This window comes from Thamnophis sirtalis, unplaced genomic scaffold (assembly GCF_051295495.1).
Source record: "Thamnophis sirtalis isolate CommonGarterSnake01/CBP01778 unplaced genomic scaffold, rThaSir2_p1.2 scaffold_10, whole genome shotgun sequence".
Classification (NCBI taxonomy): Eukaryota; Metazoa; Chordata; class Lepidosauria; order Squamata; family Natricidae; genus Thamnophis; species Thamnophis sirtalis.
The window spans coordinates 4204288-4227740 of record NW_028261390.1 but is presented as its reverse complement, the minus strand read 5'-3'; the positions used below and the strand labels follow the sequence as shown (position 1 = coordinate 4227740).

Genomic DNA, 23453 nt, shown 5'->3' with positions numbered 1-23453 from the left:
GGGGGAAAATATGGGGAAATCATCCCAACGGCCTTTTTATAAGAAATCATTCTGAATTACAGGTATCCTCGACTTACAACAGTTCATTTAGGGACTGTTCAAAGTTACAACGGCACTGAAAAAGTGACTTATGACCGTTTTTCACATTTATGACCAGACCGTTATGGAGGTGCAGATGACGGACTCAATCATTCCTCTGTAGGACAGAATCAGCAGCTCTTTGGGCAGTTTATTTTTAAGTTAATTTAAGCACAAGTTCTTTTGTACTCTTCAAAGGAGAAGGGTTCTATCTTTTTCTTTCCTTTTCCTTCTCTTGCCAAAATATTTTCCAAGAGCACCTGCAAAAAACAATTCGTGCCCTTGGCTCTTTATCAGATTTTGTAAGCAAGTTGCAAACACTTCAGTTACAAAGTCAGTAAGATCAAATAGGAATGAACAAAGGATACATTGTTTCAAAGAAAGAACTCCAGGCTCTGGCTTCCGAATGGCAGATTCCACTTTTTCATACTTTTCTCAATCATATGGAAAACAAAAATCTTTAATTGTCTTTGATGGAATTAAATAACAAATAGTAGGAAGAGTTTGTTAAAATAAAAAAGAGAGTTTTAATTTAAGCCATAAAATAAGGTGATAAAAAATAGAGGGGAAAAAGGGAAAAAAATCAATCCGTTCACTTCAAGCAAGCGGAGAAACAGGAAACGTTTCGGTCACTTCAATCCACAAAATATTGTTACAAGAAAAAACAAGAACTTTTCAAGGCAGTCCAATAAGAATTAAGTTCGCCGCTTTATTCTTTTACTTAAAGGACTAATTTATCTTTTTTTAAAAAATTCTTTGGGCAATCTTTCTCAGAAAAAAAAAAACCTTACCCGATGGACTCACTTTCACTTCCTTCCTTCTGGAGTCATCTCCAATTTTGTCAGCCTGGGGGTTGCCTGTTTGCCACCGGTTTGACGCACTTCCCTTGGGTCAATCAGGGACTTTGAGGTTTCCCTGAGACCAGCAAGACTTTGTCTTCCTGTTCACCGTCTCTAAGTCTCTTTGGGCAGTTTGAGCTTCCTGAGTTGGCGCAGGAAGAACATTCTTGGTTGTGCTTTTTAAATGATGGTTCTAATGTTAGGTGTCCATTTCAAGCCCTGGGAGATGTCCAGGGTGTTCAGCATACAATGCATTGGAGTGGGGCGGTGGCCTAGAGGTGGCGCTCTCGCCTCACAATCAGGAGGCTGTGAGTTCGATCCTAGGTAGGAACAGATATTTCTCTCTCTCTGAGCACAATGAGAATGCATCTGCTGGACAAAACTCCGCATTGGGGACAGGAAGGGCATCTGGCCAGTAAAACACTCAGCTCCAGTTGGTTGCCCAGACTCCACCCCGCAAGGGTTTATGCATTAAAAGATGATGATGATGACACTATGCATTACAAACTGAGCAATGGGTCGGTTTTGCACAATGGGTACGAAATACATCCACAATAATCTGAAGGGAGATGCTGCCTGTGTTCTGACCAAGGCTTCCCAAGAGCCTGAAGCAAACTTCTTGTCCTGACAAAAGCCCCTTTTATTAATTTTGTTGTGAATTCTGCTCACTCACATCCAGCAAAGTCTTTCAAGGGAGGATTTACAGTCACAGACCTTATCTGGCTTGGAGAGCTGCCAGGCCGATATCTGCAAAAGTTGGCAAGGAGTCTTGGAGAGTCACGAACCAATTAAATGAACTCAAAGGTCTCCTGCAAACTCCACTCCCCTTTCACTCCTCTTTTATTTCCTCTGGGAGGGGCCTTTCATCATCCACCTGTGGTCAGTAACTCCTGTTCTTAAGCTGTGCCCTTTCTCTGGCAACTCTGTGCATGCGCACACTGGGAACAGGCTCCAGCTGCTCTTCTGCCTCACTGATGTCTGCCTCTGAAGGCAGCTGAGAACTGCCAGACAGCCCTGTCCCCCTCTCTGCCTCTGACACAGAGCCCTCATCAGAGCTTTCCCCAGACTCCAGGACTGGCCCAGGTTCCTCCCCAGATTCCTCACTGTCCGAATCTGCTGCCAGCTCCGCTAGTGGCTGAGGTGAGCCACTAGCGGGTGAGCCACAACCTGATCTGATGGAGCACAGTCACTGCAGCATTCACCGACAAGTACATGATAAGCACATTATGTTCTCTTGAAAAGTAACCGCTAAGTATCTATGGGTCATTAGTGCTATAGGCATTTGCCTTTAGGGTATCACAGACTTTCACAGCGAATGGATGAACTCTCTAAATGGAATGAATCCTAAATGAGTCTTCGCAAGAGCAAGCATTTTGTTTGCTTTAGTGCCATTTACCCCTTAGCACTGCTGGGGGCTCCCGGTTTGCCTAAAACGACTAAATCATGCTTATGCGGCTCGGACTACGGTAGGGTTAGCCATCTGGCTGGCTGGCTCATTAGTTAAGAAATGACCCTGAGCATAAAAAACAGCTGGGTCATCCAGGCTAATGAGCCTGCAAGTTTTATTGTCTGTGGTGGATGCTTGTTGATTACTTTGATAAAAGTCTACTGAAACAGGAGCATAAGAGACCAGGGAAGAGGGGGGGGGAGAGAGAGAGAGAGAGAGAGAGAATGTTTGCATTTTACCAGATATTGTATATTGTCAACAGCTAAAATGTTTTCTCCTTTATATCTATAATGGAGAGTCAATCATTTTGAGCCAGAATCTTAGATAGGAGTTTCAGTTTCTTGCCACCAAAACACAACTGCAAGGCTTACAAAAGTTGAAGTTAAAGGGGAAGCAGATTCCCAAGAAAAGATAATTTACTCAGTAGTGGGATGCAAATTTTTTTACTACCAGTTCTGTGGGTGTGGCGTGGTGGGTGTGGCTTGGTGGGTGTGGCTTGGTGTGTATGGCAGGGGAAAGTTACTACAAAATCCTCATTCCCTCCCGATCAGCTGGGACTCGGGAGGCCGAGAATAGATAAGGGCGAGGCCAGCCAGAGGTGGCATTTACCATTTCCCCGAACTACTCAAATTTCCGCTACCGGTTCTCCAGAACTGGTCAGAACCTGCTGAATGTCACCTCTGAATTCAGTCCAAAGCATTTAGGACTTTAGCTGAAAGGCTCAATTTTGCTGTTTTTTTGTTTGTTTGTTTGTTTATGGCCAAAAGGCGCAAGTAATCATTTACAAATATAATAAAAAGTCTGGCATGAGATAAAACAAATAAACCATTTGATAAAATTGCATAAAATTTATTGATGTGTTGCTAAGACCTTATTTTTACAGACGTAGTTTAAAAAAACCTGGTTGTTTCGTCTGTGATTTTAACAACTTTGAACTAGTGGTTAAGGTATTGGGATAGACAGTGGGAGACTGGGAGTTCTAGTGCTGCCTTAGGCATGAAAGCCAGCTGGATGACTTTGGGCCAATCACCAGGAGCCTGTGAGTTCTAGTGCTGCCTTAGGCATAAAAGCCAGCTGGGTGACTTTGGGCCAATCACCAGGAGCCTGTGAGTTCTAGTACTGCCTTAGGCATGAAAGCCAGCTGGGTGACTTTGGGCCAATCACCACGAAACAGTGAGTTCTAGTCACGCCTTAGGCCCGAAAATTAGTTAGGTGTCTTTGTGCCTCTCTCTCCCTCCTCCCTCCCTCCCTCCCTCCCTCCCTCCCCTCCTCTATTTTTTTCCTCTCCCCCCCTCTCTCTCAGCCCAATCCACCTCACAGGGTTACTGTGGGGAAATGGGAGGAGGAAAGTATGTTGGATAAGTACGCTGCCTTGAGTAATTTGTAAAAATAATAAAGGCAGGATACAAATAAATGTAGAATTTTCATCCGCCAATAACATACTAGCCTACTCAGATGTTTCTCTTCCTGGTTTTGATTTTAAAACAGGCCTCCTTTAGATATGAGTTGAGCCTGAAATTGATGCAAAATGATTTGGACATCTTATCATACCAAGAAAACATTTGAGCTAATGGAATATCTAAACATATTTGTTTAAAAAATCCCCCTTTGCCATATGGGTATTAGTGAAGCTGGAGATGCTATTATAGCCTCTTCATCACTAAGATAGGAAAAAGACGAGATGCCAACGGTCCATTCCTGCTTTCATGCCAGATATTTTTAAATTAAAATACTGGCAAAGGTTGAAATAAGCACTTGAGAGGATAAGGCCTCTGGTTCACACACAAACAGTTCTGATCATAGAGATTTGTGGGATAGACAGCCTGTGCTCCACCCCATGGGAGCAGTGGGGAATGGCCGCCTGCAAAACTAACTCTTCCACATGGATTACTGGTGGGTAGCTGACAATTGCCATGTATGTGCCCCGTGTCTTGTCATGTGAATGGAGGAAAGGGCAACAAAGCATCTGCTAGCAACTTACAATCACGGATGGGCTGCTACAGGTTCGCCTGGGTTTGGGAGAACCTATAGCTAACGTTATGGCTGGTTTGGAGAACCTCCAAATCCCACCCCTGGCTGGTATTGATCAGCTGTATTTGCCAAGTGTAAGGCTAGAAAAGGGGAGTCAAACTTGATTTTATTGAGGGCCGCATTAGGGTTGGGTTTCACCTCAGGGAGGGGGACACGGCCAGCTCAACATCACTCATCAAGGCTCAGTTTTCAGTCGTGATGGCCTCCTTCATCCTCTTCCAGTGAAAACGGAGCCCGGGAGGGCCACACGCAGCCCCTCCCTACCTCCGTTTTCACTGGCAGAGAGCTGCAGGAGGCCATCGTGCCTGAAAACGGGCCACATGCGCCCCCCCCCCGAGCAGGAGTGGGTTGCTCCAGGTACTACTGTCAGTTCGGTGCGCAAATTTTTTTTGCACATGTGCGCATTTGCACAAAATACATCTGCACATGCACAAAATGTTTTAAAGGGGGGAAATTAGTTTGTGCGATTACAATTGTTCTGCGCATGCGCAGAACTGAAAATCAAGATGGCGGCCCCATAGGGAGAACCGGTTCGGGGGCGTGGCAGGCCTGGGTCGCTGCCAGTTCCAGTGACCCAGGCTCCCAAACCATTACTGGTAGGAACCCACCTCTGCCCTTGAGCTCTGTTTTCTCTGGCAGATGGTGGCAGAAGGCCATCATGGCCGAAAATAGAGCCCCGGACGGCCACGCATGGACCTCTCAAGGTCCATTTTCGCTGGCAGAGGCACCGCGGGCCGGTCCTTCGCTGTTTCCGTGGCAGGCTTGTGGGCCAGGTTTAAGCCCACAGGCCTTGAGTTTGACACCCCTGGGCTAGAAGATTAGTACAGGTGAAACAAACTGCAGAGGAAGAAAAAAAAACACTGCCTGGGTTAGACTAGATGACCTACAAGAACCCTTCCAACTCTGTTAATCTGAAGAAAAAAATAAAGAAGTAAGAAAAGTCCAGAATCCTTGCTGAAGGAAGTCAAACTAGGAAACCTTTTGAAAATAACCAAGGTGAGGGCTGAATTTAGAGACGAAACAATTGAATACCAATTTGTTAATTGGAAGAACAAGCCAAGGTATGGTCAATACTTGGAGATTATAGAAGGAAAAGCCAATAAAACCCCCCACGTGGAACTGGTTAAGATCAGGAGTGTTGAAGAGAGAAATTGAAGACTTTATTTTTAGTGGCTCGCCGAACAACCTTTGCCAACTAATTGGGTGCAGGTGAATATTCAACATGTAACCAACAGCAGCGAATGTCACCTTTGTGGTGGGGAATAAAGGAGGAAACGGGTTGACCGTTTGATCAGCGGCTTCAGCAAAATACAAACCGCTCTACAAACAGCGCCGTGAGCGATGCCAAAATTCTTCGGAAACTTTGCCAGAGCTTTGGATTTCAATGTAGTAAAAACTAGGAGGAAGCAATGGATGGAAATTTATCAAAGAGAGATCCAACTCGGGAGAATTTTTTTTGGGGGGACAGCAAGAGCAATTAATCAATGTAATAGCTTGCCCCCTGGGATGGTGCGTGCTCCATCGCTGGACAATAGACTGGACAATCATTGAACTAGGGGGGTATAAGGCTAATGCCTTGAGCGGGGAGATGGACTAGAAGACCTCCAAAGTCCCTTACGGCCCTATTTCTACGACTGTGCAAGTATGTTGACTGCTAAGTTGACTGCTTATTAAAAAAAAAAACTGCAAATCTCTTGTTACAACAATCAGGACTGCAATCTTAGGAAGAAACCCTAAAGGACTCTCTCAATATCCAGAAATATTGAGGGTTTTTTTATTCCAAGTACCCTAACTTTCTAATAATAAATAAATCAAAATCTACACTGCTTGGAATAACCGAGATTTTAGAGACTACCATAGTAATGTTTGGGTCTTTAGTTAGCAGGTTTCTAAGTCCTATCTTACATAATAGAAGTTTCCATCAGAATGGAATGGAATAGAATAGAATAGAATAGAAAAATGGAACGGAATAGAATGGAATAGAATAGAAAAATGGAATGGAATGGAATAGAATGGAATAGAATAGAAAAAATGGAATGGAATGGAATATAATGGAATGGAATAGAATAGAATAGAAAAAATGGAATGGAATGGAATATAATAGAATGGAATAGAATAGAATAGAAAAGAAAAATGGAATGGAATGGAATAGAATGCAATAGAATAGAATAGAAAAAATGGAATGGAATAGAATGGAATGGAATGACAGAGTTGGAAGGGACCTTGGAGGTCTTCTAGTCCATCCCCCTACTCTGGCAGGAAACCCTATGCCATTCAAGACAAATGTTGTTCAATCTCTTCTTAAAACCGTCCAGTGTTGGAGCACCCACAGCTTCTTGTCTTTCCACTGATTAATAGTGAGCAAAACTCACTTAAGAAATGTCTCACATAGCAACATAATTTTGGGGGGGTCAATTATGGTCGTAAATTGAGAACTACCCGTACAACATGATGACCAGCTTGGATGTCGCCCGTATCCATTTCCCGAGATTGTCAGATTTTAATATAGAATGATTACATCGAATTCACCCATTACTTTACCTGTCCGAGTCTGATTTAATTCCGTCAGTCCTTGGATACGCGGACATTAATGCCTCTGCCTAATTCTTCCTTATCTACTGATTCCGCTTAGCCTTAAAGCCCCAATTAAAATCTAATTTGATCTGATCTCTGAATCCAGAGTGCTCTTTAAGGACGGATCTGACAGCCTTGCATTAGCATGCGCCGCGTTCCAAGTGGCGCTTCCTTTTCTCAAAAACAACCACCACCAAGAAGGCGCTTTGATTGCACAACGCGAAACATTGGGTGGTTTATAGTGTAGAACTCTTATCAATAGCAGTAGAATAGCAATAGCAGTAGACTTATATACCGCTTCATAGGCCTTTCAGGCCTCTCTAAGCGGTTTACAGAGAGTCAGCATATTGCCCCCAACAATCTGGGTCCTCATTTTACCCACCTCGGAAGGATGGAAGGCTGAGTCAACCCTGAGCCGGTGAGATTTGAACCGCTGACCTGCTGATCTAGCAGTAGCCTGCAGTGCTGCATTTAACCACTGCGCCACCTTGGCTCTTATCACAACTAATTGTCTCGGTTTTACTTTTTTACACCTTGAACGTCAGGATCTCTTTACAGGGAGAGTCCTCAACGTTCGACCACAACGGAGCCCAAAATTTCTGTTGTTAAGTGAGACGTTTGTTAAGTGAGTTTTGCCCCATTTTACAATTTTTCTTGCCACGATTGTGAGTCGGCAATTGTGAAGGAAATCTCTGCAGTTGATAAAGTTAGTAACCCTGGTGCTTAGGGGAGCCTGAAAAGCAGAGTCAATGGGGGAGCCATTAACAATCAGGTTACTAACTTGCCAACTGCAGAGATTTGTTTAACAACGGAGGCGAGAAAAGTCATAAAATGGGGCAAAACTCGTAACAAATGCCTCACTTAACAACAGAAAGACACACTCATTCATTCACTCACTCACTCACTCACTCACTCACTCACTTATTTAAGACTGGAGGACCATTTCAGTTATGATAGTGATATAGTACAAAGAATGTGAAATTATTTAGGGTATGTTTAGGGTCTAATGCCTTAACCTAGTGATGGCTAACCTTTTCCTAAAGGTGTGCCAAAATTGCGCGTGCTATTGCGAGTGCACATGTGCCCATACAACTGCGTATACGTGCACGACCCCCACCTGCACATGTGTGCACAACCCCTTTGCGCCTGGGGCCACCCCCCACATAGGGGGTTAGTTTTCACCCTCCCCAGGAGGTTTTTCTGAAGCCTGGGGAGGGCGAAAATGGCCTCCTCCAGCCCTCCGGAAGGCCCCAAAAAAGCTGGTGCATGCACACTGGAGCCGTGCCGGCAAATATGGCTCTGTGTGCCACAGGTTCCCCATCACGGCCTTAACCCCTAATTGGATCGTATCCACATCACGGCATTTGAAATTTTGCGCTCCAGAATTTGAGTGTGCATACTTAGTGTGAAAAAGAGTATGCGCAGACAGCTTTCCAACCGGAGTGCCTAACCAGCAGCTTGAAATGAAAAACCAGGTTTTCATTTACCAAAATCACAGTTTGCAAATACACAAACATTTGCTCTCCCCCCCAAAATAGACTGTGGGAGGCCTTCGTTCTGTCAAATGTGCATTTGGGTTACTACTGTTCTCGTAACAATCTGGGTATCTTTTATAGCCAGGATCATTTTTAGCATTTTCTTACTACTTAACTTTTATTTTATTTTTAATGTACATAACTTGTGCATATTTACCTGCTCTCCTACACCAGAACATTCGCAATCATTTCTAATGCCAAAATCGCCTTAAAAAAAGTTCAGCAACATGTTTGCAGTGTTATGTTAAAACATAGAAAAACCTGCATATTTATTTTATGCTACAGAACTCTTTCGTACAGTGCCTTCTTAAAAAAAATCCCGCACTACCTCATAAAGCTAAGGTTTGCACTTTGTTTATGATTACTAAATCTCATTTTATTACAGTTGTAGTAGAGCAGAATACAGATATTTCAAGGAGGCAGAATTGTATTGTAGCGTGTAACTGTGCCCTCTTCTGCCTAATGCAGGAAAAACTTTATAACTCTATTCAATTAAATTTACGCTTAAGGACCAAAGGAAATTTACTCACTAGTTTTACACTGGGAAAAGGACTATGTCTCCCTTTAGAGGCCTGAAGTCCAACATCGGACTCCAAGGATATCAAATATTCATGTTTCGTCTGGTCCACTATAGTCACTGAAGTTAGAAACCGTCTTAATTCCAATGCTAAATCAACATTATTCCATTGCTAAAACAGGCTCTGCTGGTGTCGTGCCAACCAAATTGGCCACTGAATGGAATAAAATGAAATAATGAATGAAATAAGAGCCAGGTAATTAATAAAAATTGCTGTAATATTACAGATAACCCTCGACTTACGGCCAGCCCAAAATTTCTGTTGTTAAGTAAGACATTTAAGTGAGTGCTGCCCCGTTTTACCCATATTCCTTGCCACCGTTGTTAAGTGAATCGGTGCAGCTGATAAGCGAGTTACACGGTTGTTAAGTGAGTCTGGTTTCCCCATTGACTTTGCTTCTCCGGTCGGCAAACAGGGATCATGTGACCTTGGGATGCAGCAACGGTCATAAGTATGAGTCGGTTGCCAAGCCTCTGAATTGTGATTGCATGATGATGGGGAGCCGGCAAAGGTCGTAAGTGTGGGAAACGGTCATCAGCCACTTTTTTCAGTGCCGTTGTGACTTTAAATGGGTGGATGTTGCCCCATTTCAAGGCCTTCCTTGCCACGGTTGTTAAGTGAATTGTTTAGCTGTTCAGTAAGTCACACAGTTGTTAAGTGAATCTGGCTTCCCCATTCATTTTGCTTGTCGGAAGGTCTCAAAAAGGGATCATGTGCCCCCCCGGGACACTGCAACCATCATAAATATGAGTCAGTTGCCAAGCCCCTGAATTCTGATCCCCGTGAGGATGCTGCACTGGTCACAAAGTGCGACATTCAGACATCGGTCACTTTTTCAATGTCACTGTAACTTGGACTGGTCACTAAACGAGGAACGGTTGTAAGCCGAGGATTACCTGCACTTTTGTGCCACATTGGAAGCTGTGTCAAGCCATTAAAAAAAAAAAATGTGGGTCTACCAACAGAGTAACAGAGGTGGAAGGGACCTTGTAGGTCATCTAGTCCCACCCCTCCCAAGCAGGAGACTACACCAGTGTTGGTGAACCTTTTCGGCACCAAGTGCCAAAACGGGAGCGCGTTGTGTGCATGCCAGAAACCGGAAGAGCAGCTGCTCGGCATACGCATGCCGGGAAGATGATCTTCCTGGCACCTGGTCTTCCGGTTTCTGGCGCGCATGCGCGTGCAAAGACCAACTGGCTGGTGCACGTGCTAGAAACCAGAATAGCAATTTTCCGGCACACGCATTGAGCAGCTGCTCTTCTGGCTTCCGGAGCTCCTGCGCGGGTGAAGATCAGCTGGCCAGCACGCCGTAACCCGGAAGAGCAACAGGTGACAGCTCGCGTGCCCAGAGAGATGGCTCTGTGTGCCACTTCCATCACGCGTGTCATAGGTTCTGACACATTGCAGTCCAGTCTCTTCTTGAAAGCCTCCAGTGGTGAAGCTCCCATAACTTTGATTGATTGTTGATTGGTCTCAATGTCCGAAAGTTCCTCCTCATTTCCAGCTTGACTCTCTCCTTGCTCAGTTTCCATCTCTGGAGTTCGGGTGCTTTGGAAATCTGCTTTACTAATCCGCTACGTTGCCATCAGGGGTCAGTTCCAGCAGAGATGACTCAGAGTTTACTCAGGAGCGTGCCACTCGTGCTTGATGTGTGTTGCGCACGCAGTACAACTTAAATTGCTCTGCGCATGCGCAGAAGCAAAAATCAAGATGGCGGTGCCTACGGGAGAACCGGTTCAAGGGTGTGTCAGGCCTGGGTCGCTGCCGGTTCCAGCGACTTAAGCCGCCAAGCTACAACAGGTTCGGCTGAACCGATCTGAATTGGTAGCACCGCTGGTTGCCCCCCAACAGCCAGTCAATAGATCCCGTCTTGATGTGCGCGCCGATATAATTTAAATCCAAGCTGCAGATTTAAAACCGCTAAAGCTAACACTCTTGGCCGCCACCGTTATTTTCTAAAAGGTAATTTCATTAACGGTCTTCTCGGATCAAGGCCCGGTCTCTGATAACGGCTGTTCCTTGGGATTCTTTGAAAGCTGCAAAATGTCGGCCTTTCTGTTTCCTTTTCTTCCTTTGTTTCCCTCCCTGCTTTTCTCGGATTCCAAGTGATTAGTTCACAGCCATTTCCCCGGAGCTCGTGCATGAGTCACACAGCCACGCTGTGACACGCATGTCACAACCCGCAATATCCCGAGTGCTGAAACAATGGGTTTTTATCGACGGTTGGAAACCCAGCTGTTTTCATCTCGCATGTTGGGAGTTGGGTAGCCTGACCGTAAAAAGACCATTATTTAAAATTTCCAAGTTATGCACGACAAAAACACCGCGTGAGATATTCCAAATGTCACTCGTGTCCCTTCTATTTCGATGGGCGGCAGCGGAGAGGGGGGGGAGAGGGGAATACGATCCTGAATTTTATATTGGAGATCCGAAAGAGTGCAGTGGCATCCAGTGGTTGTGTCAAGAAACTGGACTCTCCTCATTTCCACTGCGGAAAAGATTGTGTTTGCAATAAAGCCAGTGCGCTGGATTCATTTCAGTGGTTATGTTGAAATATGATACGCTCAAAAACCACTTTCTGCAGTTTTAATAATTAGGTACTTTGAACAAGTCCTCTCTGGGGTCTTCGCAAAAGCCCACAATCTGATATTATTACTTCTCTCTCCAGGGTACGGGGAGATTATTTTGAAATTTTCTCTTTTGTAGGTCGCGAGTCACCTCTCCCCCCCGCCCCCGCCTTGAAATAAATCTTGGGAGTATGTATTACTTAAATATTTATACTCCACCTTGCCTTGTGAAAGTTGAGGGCGGCTTGGAAAAAGGAGGAATCGTTAAAACAAGCAAAACGTAACGTTCAGCTTATTTGAATAATACAAGCCCCCTTTTCGAGGGGAACATTCATCTCCCAGGTAAATTATTTAAGAGCTCTGGTTTATTATCCAGTCTAGATGAGCAAAATTCTGCTCCTTGCTCAGGGGGCTCCCTGGAAGGGCACTGAAACAATTGTAGGCAGCCAGCCTGTGGCGGAAGAAAGAAAATCCAGACAGATACCAAGGTATTATTTATGAAGTAAGAAGGGCAGGCCGGGTGCAGTTTACCCATCCTCTCCCCTCCCCTCCCTCAGCTTTCCCCTCCCCACTTCTATTATCTTCTCCTCTCCACGTCCTTCCCCTCCCCCCTCCTGTCTCCCTCTCCCCCCCTTCTCTCTCCTCCCCTCTCCCTCCTTTCCTCCCTCTCTTTTCTTCCCTCCTTTCCTTTCCTTCCCTCCCCTTCTCTCCTCCCCTCTCGCCCTCCTCTTCTCTTCTCTCCTTCCTTTCTTCTGTCTCCTATTTTCTTCCCTCCCCTCTCTCCTTCCTCCTTCCTTTCTCCCCTCTTCTCTCTCCTCTCCTTTCTCTCCTTCCTTTCTTCCCTCTTTTCTTCCCTCCTCTCCTTCTTCTCCACTCCTGTCTTCTCTCCCTTCAACACTGCTCTTCTCCCTCCTCCCCTCTCCTTCCTCTTGTTTTCTTTCCTCCTCTCCTTCCCCCTATCTTCTCTCCTCTCTCCTTCCCTCTCCTCTTCCATCTGTTCCCCTCTCCTCTCCCCCCTTTCCCTCTCCTCCCTTCCCTCTCCTCTCTTCTTCTCTCCTCTCCTTCCCTTCCCCTCTTCTCTCCTCTCCCCTTCCCTCTTCTCTTCCTTCTCTTTCCCTCTCCTCTCCCCTCCTTCCCACTCCTCTTTTCTTCTCTCTTCCCCTTCCCTCTTCTCTCCTCTCCCCAAGTAGCAAAGTAGCAACTCAAGATAAGAGGGGGCTACCACGAGCCCAGTTTTAACTCTTTCGGACCGGATCAATTACATTTGGGACTTTTGAATGAGATGGCATCAGAGTCCCTTTCAGCGATCTTCAAAAATGGAAGTGCAAAACATGAACACGTTTAGTGGGCAGGGGGGAATCTGCAGTGATTTGTTTCCAGAGGGTAAGTCATCTGGGTACCAAATTTGGTTCAAATTGCTCAAGGAGCTCCAGAGTTATGCTGGAATGAACATACTTACATACATACATACATACATACATACATACATACATACATACATACAGCCAGATAGATAGATAGATAGATAGATAGATAGATAGATAGATAGATAGATAGATAGATAGACAGACAGACAGACAGACAGATAGATGATAGATAGATAAATACTGTAGACAGATGATAGATAGATAGATAGATAGATAGATAGATAGATAGATAGATAGATATAGATAGAAAGAAAAATAGAAAGAAAGATAGATAGATACTGTAGACAGATGATAGATAGATAGATAGATAGATAGATAGATAGATAGATAGATAGATATTGTAGACAGATATAGATAGATAGATAGATAGATAGATAGATATAGACAGAAAGAAAAATAGAAAGATAGATAGATACTGTAGACAGATGATAGATAGATAGATAGATAGATAGATAGATAGATAGATAGATAGATAGACAGACGATAGATAGATAGATAGATAGATAGATAGATAGATAGATAGATAGATAGATAGATAGATAGATAGATAGATACATAGATAGATAGATAGATAGATAACATGTTTTTACAAAACAATAACTAGCTACAGTTTTAAAAAGTTCCCAACCAGGTATTTTGTGTTTGGTCAACCTATCTATTAAATTTATCTATCTACTCGTTCATCCATTTATTCCTGCACCTGGAATAAGAAAGAAGTGGAAAGCCTGTTCAAGAGCTTTAAAAAACAATGTCGGGATTTCACTGATCTCTTCAAACAAGAGTTTTGACACCTGCTTCATAAAAATTTAATTACTCTGACATTTAGATGAATGGGAAATATATCGGCAAGCCGCTTCCTCCCAGCCCATCAAGTTCACTGGGTTGAAGAAGAAGCAAGGGGGGGGGGAGGAAGCGGCAATCTGAACCCCACCTGTGATTAAAAACTCCGATAGAACTTCACTGGGCTTTACACCGAAGTAGTTAATTATTTACAAACGCTACCCTTAATCGCTTTGATTTTTCTAAGCATTCCCTGAAAAGCCAGAAATACGATGATGGGATCCATTGATAGATGGCCCTTGTCTAAGGTACCATAACTAAATTGGACAATCCAGATGACTCAGCTGTCCAAGGCTGACACCAATCACTGGAGGCAGATAGGAGCCAGCAATGTATATCTCTTGCTGTCTCGTGAATATAATTTATCGTTCCCCGCCACGCGGATTAACCTTGGGCACTTCCAACTGTTCAACTCAAGGATGGTCCCTTCGTCAGTCAGCAGGAAGAAGCTCAGCAAACAGGGGTTAAATCCTGGTTTCCAGAGTGAAATGTAATCTAAAAGAAAATTTCCACAAGATGGTGTACGGTTGGTATTTCACCCACCAGATACGTTATCTGAGATGTCTATGTCAGTGTGTATGATGAGAGTTCATGGCTTGGCAGACACACGGTAACAAGGTCAGCCAATGAATAGACATGGCAACTGGGTCAGCCAATGAGGGCTGTTTGGAAACTGAAACAGTATTTTCTGTGTGAGCAACAAGGAGGCAGCAAGGAGCCTGGCCGTGGCTTAGCTCTGTAGCTCTGAGTCTGTACTGAGCTCAAAACTAGTCTGCTCTGAACTGAAATTGAAACTATTCTCTCCTCTGCCTGTGTTTTGTTGTATTTACTACCACGTTGGAAAAGAGAAGTTAATGAATCCTGCTGAATCAGTTACCTGTGTGTCCTTTCTGGGTGTGGTTGCTGCAACCAACTCTGACCATACAAATGGCTGCAGAACCTGATGGAGTTGGCTGAAATGGCCAAATGGACTATTTTGATCAGAGAAAAGAACATAAGCACTTCCCCCCCCCCCCCCACACACACGGAGATTTCTTTTTGAACTTTGCGTTAAGTGGAAAAGAATGAAACTTTGGTTTTGGGTTTTACCGAATAGGTTGATAGATCTTTATAGAAATGGCTTGTTCATATTATGATGAAAAAAACAAAAAGTTGTGGTTTTATGTTAATGCCTTATTTTACTGCAGCAGAGAGAGTCAGAAGTCAATGTTTCTTTTTCTTTTCTTTTTTTTATCCTTCCTCACTCCTCTTCCCCCTCTTCCTCCCCACCGTTTTCCTATTAGCTTTTGTATTTTGTATCTTACTTTATCTTATACCTCAATAAAAACATTAAACCATAAATCCTGGCTTCACGTGTTCTGTCAATCTCATCACTATATCTTGGTAGTCCATTCAAAAACCATTCAATGCACTGAAAATTGCCTTTGTGGATAAATTACGACAATGTAAAAACTCAGTTATCTTCCGTTCTTGTGTTCGGTAGCGCTTTATTGATTTTCATAGAAAAGATCAGCTATGTCACATCATTTTTTAAATCAAACTTTAAATCATATTTAGGACGTTGGAAAACTTCTGAAAGATCAGTTTGCCATTCATTATCATTTATTAAAGTTGTCGGATCTTCTGGTAAGGAATAAGAGAATTCAAAAATAAAATATAATGAAGGGAGTAGTAATAAATGAATGGAAACTAATTATTCTATAAACATTCATTCTATTTTAAAATTTATTATGCTGTTATAAAAGAATTTTCCTTTTAAGCATTTAATTGTTCAATGTTTATAACACATACTGTATGCCTCTGTAAAAACATATGCCTGAAATCAACTGCATCCTTCCTGCATTATAAATCCTTTTATAAGAAAGGACACCATCGTCTCATGTCGAACATTCCCCCCATCTCTTTTGTACACATTCCTTAACGCTAGGAATCTAAGAGATGCTTCGTAGACAAAATACTTTAAGGTTAATATAAAACAGATAGGTACGGAAAATGCTGAGGATAAAGTACCGTATTTTTCAGAGTATGACATACCTCCCCCCCCCCCCCGGTAAAAGAGGGTGAAAATTTGGGTGCGTCTTATATACCGAATGAAGCCCCACTCACCGTCCCCCACCCTTCCGTCTCTGCCTCCCAGCAATTTACCTCCTTGCAGCAAATGGGAAAAATGGGGCTTGTGGAGGCTGCAATAGGCTATGGCAATCCCTGCAGCCTGAAACAGCTGATGATCGGAGTCGCACTTAAACTGAAAGTGAAACTTGCTGTTTGCTCCGTGAGACAAATTGCTGGGAGGCAGAAGCAGATTTTTTTTCTTATGCTAATCAGGCTGTTTGCTGTTTGCTGCAAGGAGGTAAGTCAATAACTATAAATGCCTATAGAATGTTCAAATTATTAGACTTATTTTTTAAAGACTGCTTTATTATTGTTCTAGACAACTTAACAAAATGAAGAAGCTTTTTAAAATAAATGCTTGATCTGAAGAAGCCCAGTGCTATTGTAATCTTCTTTTAAATAGCAGAGAATAACTATACTTCCAGAAAGCCACGTCAATTTTAACAGCATCTGTACAAGTATAGTCTGAAATTTAACACTACAAACAGCCTATATTGTCTGTACTGTTTGCTGTTTGTTGCAAGGAGGCAAATTGATGGGAGGCAGAAGCAGATTTTTTCTCCTTGTTTTCCTCTCCCAAAGCTAGGTGCGTCTTATACTTTGGAGTGTCTTATACACCGAAAAATATGGTAATATGAGTACACAAGTCTCCTGAGGCGTCTCGGATTAGTTGTAACCCCGGAGGGCCTGTCCAATGAGTCCAAGGGAGAAGAGCAATGGGGTGTCAGGATAGAACTGTATATAATGGATGCTTTTGAAATCTAAAAGAAAGTGGTTCTTCAAAACTTCATGTGGAAGTTGCAGTCTGAAATACCCACCACATTTCGCAGACTGCTTTCTTTCCACTTTAAAGTAAAATCTCTTTGTTTTCACCGATCCAAGTTTTTGTTGGCTGAAGTCATTTCCAACTTTCTCCACATTTAAGAAGTATCCCTCTGTCCTCACTCTCCAATAATATAGTTATGGACGGTTTCAAAAGTTCGCTACGAACACATGTTTGAAAGAGCCAAAAAGGACGAATGTTACCTTCTAAAGTGAAAATGCATCATCTGCTACTAATTTCAAATACGTCACATCAATACTGTTGGAATTCGGTTCTTGGCAACAAGCTAGGCAATTGTACAAAGTGACCTTGAGGCCTTTGTGTTGTGTACTTCAGGACAGCACACACCAATGCAAAGTCATCAGTTGTGTTTGGCTAAACAATCTTTTATGGTTCAGATTTAGAGATCGGATGTCTTTATGCTACCAAACACTCTGTTTTCTGTGCCTGGAAATTTTAAGTATGGTAATAAAATTTTAAGTATGGTAATATATATATAGAGATTTTGTTGTAACCATGGCCATAAAGATAGCAACTCAACAGCTTTGGAAAGCCCACGCAAGACAGACTTTCTTAATAACTCACATGACACCCTTAACAAGCATCTATCTTCCCTGGTGGATTTCACTACTTCCCACACATAAGCCAAGAAATTCCAACATTTGTTCCAACAGTTAAACAAAGAGGTAAAATCGTGTCTCAAACTATGGGGGGAAAGGAAATATTCTAGCACTTCACCTGAGGTTTACACCTTTCAATCTGTAGCTCTATTTCAATTTTATCCTATTATTTATAACATGTTGTATACCAGGGAGGTCCCTAAACTTGGAAACTTTCAGACTTGTGGACTTCAACTCCCAGAATTCCCCCGCCAGCCATGCTGAATTCTGGGAGTTGAAGTCCACAAGTCTTCAGAGTTGTTAAATTTGGAGACTTCTACTATATACAATGATGCTAAGGGGATAAAGTAAGTGATTGATCTTCTGGAGGGATCATTCAATAAAAATTGGCGAAAGCGTTGTGCCGCTACCAAAGATGTACCCCATTCTACCAAGGAAGTTACCGGTTCACTCTCGTTCATTTTCCAAAAACCCAAATTTCATTCAGGAACCAAACTCCACAACGAAACTTCCACGGTTTCACACTTCAAAGGATTCCAAAAAGTTGCATTCCCTACATTATTTTGATGGACAAACTTTGGGTATGCCAAGACACGCGAGGGTCACTTCACCATCCAGAGAGGGAAGAGAGAAGAAAGGAAAGGCAGAGGATCACTTACGTTGTTCATGTATTCGGTCAGCAAATCCTGCAGGGCCTGCCTCACGGCGTTGCATTCGGCCACAATTCTCTCCCGGCGGTCGTCGCGGGTGCAGGACGAATCGGCCATGAGGGCAGCCCCACTGATGATGCTCTCCAATCTCTCTTCCAGGGAGGGCCGGAATCGGGCTTCGCTGAACGTCATGGGATCTAAAATGATCTTGTTCTGCAAACATCAAAGCAAGAAAGGGGGATTTTGGAAAAGGTACGACTGAGTAGCGCTATAGCTTTGAAAGAGAAGTTATTATTTAGTGATACTACTTACTAAACGTAGATGCCACCCATCTCACCCAGAGATGATTCCAAGCAGCTTACTCTTATATTTATCTATATTTCTATCTATATTTCTTTACCTGCAATTATATCTCTGTATCTGAAGCTATCTATGTTTACCATCCATCATCTATCTATCATCTATCTATCATCTATCTATCATCTATCTATCTATCTATCTATCTATCTATCTATCTATCTATCTATCTATCTATCTACCTACCTACCTACCTACCTACCTACCTACCTACCTACCTACCTATCATCTATCATGAAATTTATTTATTTACTAGCCGATAACCCGGCGTTGCCCAGATATTTATTTATAGGGGGGGAAATGTCTGGACCAAATGTAATTTCTAATGTTGGATTTTCCCCCTTACCAGAGGGAGCCCCCCCTGTGGAGTACTGTGAAGCCATTACCATGGCAACTCCACTGCACTGCACAGTAGAAGCCATTTTACAGCAGTACAGTAGAAGCCATTTTAAGGCACAACAGGCTGTATCTTAACAGAATGCACACCCCGAGGGGTTTTAGTGGTATCTTACCCCCACAGTATTTGTTTCCAGAGAGTAAGTCATCTGTGTACCACGTTTGGTTGAAATTCCTCGAGGCGTTCCAGATTTATGCTGGAACATACACACACACAGCTGCTTTTATTTATATAGATTATTATTATGAAATTTATTTACTCATTATGAAATTTATTTGATGTTTTTATTACAGCCAATTGAAATAACATTAAAACAATTAAAATAATGAATATGAACTCTCAAATTTACTTAAAAACTAACAAAGATGGCAAGAAAGAAATGTAAATTTATTTATTTAATTTATTTATTTTTGCCGCTCAGCTACTCTACTGGGGATTCTGATCAGTTTACAGATTATAAAACAAGTAAAAGAATGGTTAAAATATGAAAGCTAGTAGTAAAAATATAGCAATGGACTTTGAAAACCTAATTATTTATTTATTAATTTCCTTACTTAATAATTGCTTTTTTTTTTTTTTCAAAAAGCAATTGGAGTTTTTTTCTTTGAAAAAATCTTGCTTGCTAAGCAGTCACCTAACTTAAGTAAATAAATGATTAGTTTTTTGAAGCAGCTTTGGGACAACTATCCATCAGTGGTGCAATTCAGCCAGTTCTGGCTCTGCCTACTTGCCCGGATATTTCTATGCCAATTAGAACCTGATACTTTCCACCATATTCCTGTCACTCGGTTATATTCCTCCTGTGTCTACAAAGAGAAAAAGTTTTAAGGAAACGGTAATCTCCAATTCCTTGCTTTGGGGCAGTGATGGGATTCAGCCGGTTCGCACCTATTCGGGACAACCGGTTGGTAACTTTCTAAGCAGTTCGGAGAACCGGTTGTTGGAAGAAATCTCCTTTTGTTTTTTTCCACTTTGCAGGGCTAATCCTGTAAGGGAGGCAGGAAGGAATCATTCTGGTGTTGTTTCTAGCCTAATCTTTATTGCCCTGCTTACAGAAACTGCCTCTCCATTTAACCCTTATTACCATTGTAACAACTAAGGCGAAGCGCCCATCGACCTGAGTGACATTGACTTAGCCACGCCCACATGATCACATGACCACTGAGCCCCGCCTACCCAGCTGGTCATTAGGACAGAGAACCGGTTGGTAAATTATTTGAATCCCACCACTGCTTTGGGGGTAAGAATCTAAAACTTTCCATCAAAAAAAAATTCTGCAGTAAAGTTAAAAAAAACAACAACCATGAAGGTCAGTTACTCAGGAACTCAAACAGCATTTAGAAAGGATTAGATCTTTGTGGCCAGCAAAAGTACATTCCCCAAACCAGATTACCGGAATTGAAGACCACTTAAAAACAGATTAGACCTGATGCTGTTGCCCCTTAATCACATTCATCTTTAGCTTGCATTGTGTAAGGCAACAAGAGTTATCCGTCCACCATTGAAGCAGCGGTGGGAAGTATGACATTATAGAGCAATAGAAAGCAATATTTGTGTCTGGCGGGAAAGGAGCCATTTTCCTTCCTTGGCGCACGTTGGAGATCATTTTATCATTGCATTAACGCCTTCTGCAGCCTCCTGAAATTTGATTTGAAGGACGGGCGGTGATGCAGAACCCACAGTGACATATGCTTCTTTGCAGAATGGTTTATTTCAGTGCTGGGTTAAAAGTCAAGCCTAGAATCTATGCCACTCACTGTGGGTATTGGAAAAGCTCAATCCCAGAATGACACAAAGACACTAAAAAGGGATCTTTAGATATGTTTAACACACATGAGAGACACGGTGGCTCAGTGGCTAAGACGCTGAGCTTGTCGGTCAGAAAGGTCAGCAGTTCAGTAGTTCGAATCCCCAGCACCACGTAACAGAGTGAGCTCCCATGATTTGTCCCAGCTTCCGCCAACCTAGCAGTCCGAAAACGTGTAAAAAATGCAAGTAGAAAAGTAAGAACCATCTTTGGTGGGAAGGGAACAGCGTTCTGTGTGGCTTCAGCGTTTAGTCATGACGGCCATATGATCACGGAGACGTCTTCGGACAGCGCTGGCTCTTCGGCTTTGAAACGGAGATGAGCACCGCCCCCTAGAGTCGGGAACGACTGGCACATATGTGCGAGGAGAACCTTGACCTTTTATTGTTCTTAAAATGCTTTTGTTCGATTGCTTTTATACTTTGGGAACTGTAATCAATGACTGAGGCAGGCGGCTTATAGAAAGGAAAAATATATTTCTTCCCTTCTTTTGAAGGTGCTTTTGCTTTGATAAATGCTGGTAGAGTCCATATTTATGGACACATCAAAGCAAAGACACCTTCAGAAGAAGGGAAGAAATTGTTTGCCGCAACGTCCACTAGATGTCACTACAGCACAAGAAATAATCGTTCTCAAGATCCATGTGCTCCTCCACTATTCGCACAAGTGGGGATCTATGTGCCTGTGCGCTCAACCGCTGCTTCTGCAGTCCGGTTCCGAATGGCTCAAAGCCGGTAAAATTGGCTGTGGCCCAGAGGTTGGGGATCCCTGTTTTACTGGCTGAGAAGTGTTCTTTCCACGGCCATTGTAACTCCAAAGGGTGATTAAACGGCCGGTCTCAAATCGAGGTTTACCTGTATTTAGGAAGGAGCTGCAACAAAAACGAAGAAGCCTCTGTTCTTGATTCTGTGCATTAGGGTCATTGGGTTTTTTTTGTACCGTGGACAATGGGTTGTTTTGCTGTTCCAATGGCTCAAAAGTGCAATGCCTTTTCCTCCCTTAATGCTGCCCTCCATTTTCAGTGCTGAAAGCGCAATTATGCAGCTACGCATTGGCTTCTAAGAGGCATCTGCCCTGCACTCCAGGGGCGAAGCTTTTATTCACACTGAAACTTTTGTGGACTGCTGGGTGCTAAGTGCCCCCATCTCTGCAGCTTCCTCTTTAGTGCTCGCCCTGTTTGTGAGCTCTCTCTCTCATGCTCTCTCTCTCTCTCTCATGCTCTCTCTCTCTCTCTCTCTCTCTCTCTCTCTCTCTCTCTCCCTCCCTCCCTCCCTCCCTCCCTCTCTCTCTCTCTCTCATGCTTTACACAAGTGAGGCGGATGCTGAAGCTCTTGGGCCCAGATTTTAAATCCTTTTTCGAGACGATTGTTTTGCGAGAGGGAGGGGCTTCATTCTGCTGTTTGTTGGGGACATGGCAGGAGTGGGATTCAGCCGGTTCAGACCAGTTTCGCCGAACCGGACGTCAATTTTAATCTGGCTCACCCAAACGGTAGTTACAAGGGCCGGCTGACCCCTCCCACTCCTCCCCTCCCAGGAGTCTCCACGTGGCCCATTCATCACGCCAGGTGAGTACAGGGCCCACACAGAGGCTCTGGGAGGGTGAAAAACAGGCCTACCAGAAGTACCGAAAGTCCGGAAATGGATCCTTTTCTGGCCTCCAGAGGGCCTCCGGAGCCCAGGAGAGGTCATTTTCGCCCTCGCGGAGGCTCGAAGAAATCCTCTGGAGCCTGGGGAGGGGGAAAATGCCTCCCTGCTGCTGCCGTGGTGCAGGAAACCGACTAGGCCACTGGCTGGGGAATTCTGGGAGTTGAGGTCCGCCAGGCTTAAAGTTGCCAAGGATGGAGATCCCTGCTCTAAATTCAGAAAAGGACATATTACCAAATATTATATTTTGGCCTTCTATATGGACCTAGGCTGCGTTTCTCAACCTTGGCCACTTAAAGAGGTGTGGACTTCAATTCCCAGAGTTCACCACCCAGCAAGGCTGGTGAGAGAATTCTGGGAGATGAAGTCCATCCTACTTTTAAGTTGCTACGGTTGAGAAAAACCAAACTTAAGGGACAGATCGCTTCACCTCACATGAATCCTTTGTACTAAAACAAAAGAAATGCCGCAGTAGAGGATTTATATTCAGCTCTCTAATCCAATTAGCATAATTAGATTTAATTGGGCAATCCATCCCCATGGCAGCTTGAAACCGGGAAGCCAGGCTTACTACGATTCGGTGGAAAATCTAGACGCCGGAGTGTGAATCACTGAATTCCCAAACCATAGAACTTTCTTGCTTTTTTATTGGCTTCCAAATTAATTATCTGAGCAGCAGCAGACTATCTTGCTTATGCCCCAAAAGAGCTGGCTTAACGAAGATTTTAGCCACAGCTTCGTCCCCTTTGTTTAACGAAATATATTTGGTCACTGATAAGGAAGGCATTATGTCCAGGAATATTCAGTCTAACTTCTCAAAGCCAGAAGTAAAAAAATATATACTCTATACTCTTTCAAGCTTTTTACTACGGTATTATCCATGAGTGCTCTTCCTTATGTGCTTGTTTACTCAATTTAATATTTGTCTATTCTATTCTCTCTTTTCCCCAGAAAATCTCTTGTACTGCGTTTTTTTAAAGAGTTTTTTAAAATTCATTTGTTTTAGGCTTGTTAGCCAATGTGAAAGCTCTATGATAGAAAAAAATAAAGCAGATCGCTTTTGAAAATAATAAATAAGTTGAATGAAATGTTTTAGAAACTAGCAGTGTTATTTGAGACAAAGAAAA

General features: G+C 43.2%; 1 protein-coding gene across 2 annotated transcripts in view; it reads right to left on the bottom strand.

Annotated features, from left to right (window-relative positions):
- The window catches only part of CTNNA2 (catenin alpha 2), a 499669-nt gene that overhangs the window by 339806 nt on the left and 136410 nt on the right, over nucleotides 1-23453 (bottom strand). For both annotated transcript variants that reach the window (XM_087723953.1, XM_087723954.1), the window contains exon 7: nucleotides 18131-18334. In XM_087723953.1, coding sequence (XP_087580079.1) covers nucleotides 18131-18334 — 204 coding nt within the window. The remainder of the gene's footprint in view (nucleotides 1-18130; nucleotides 18335-23453) is intronic.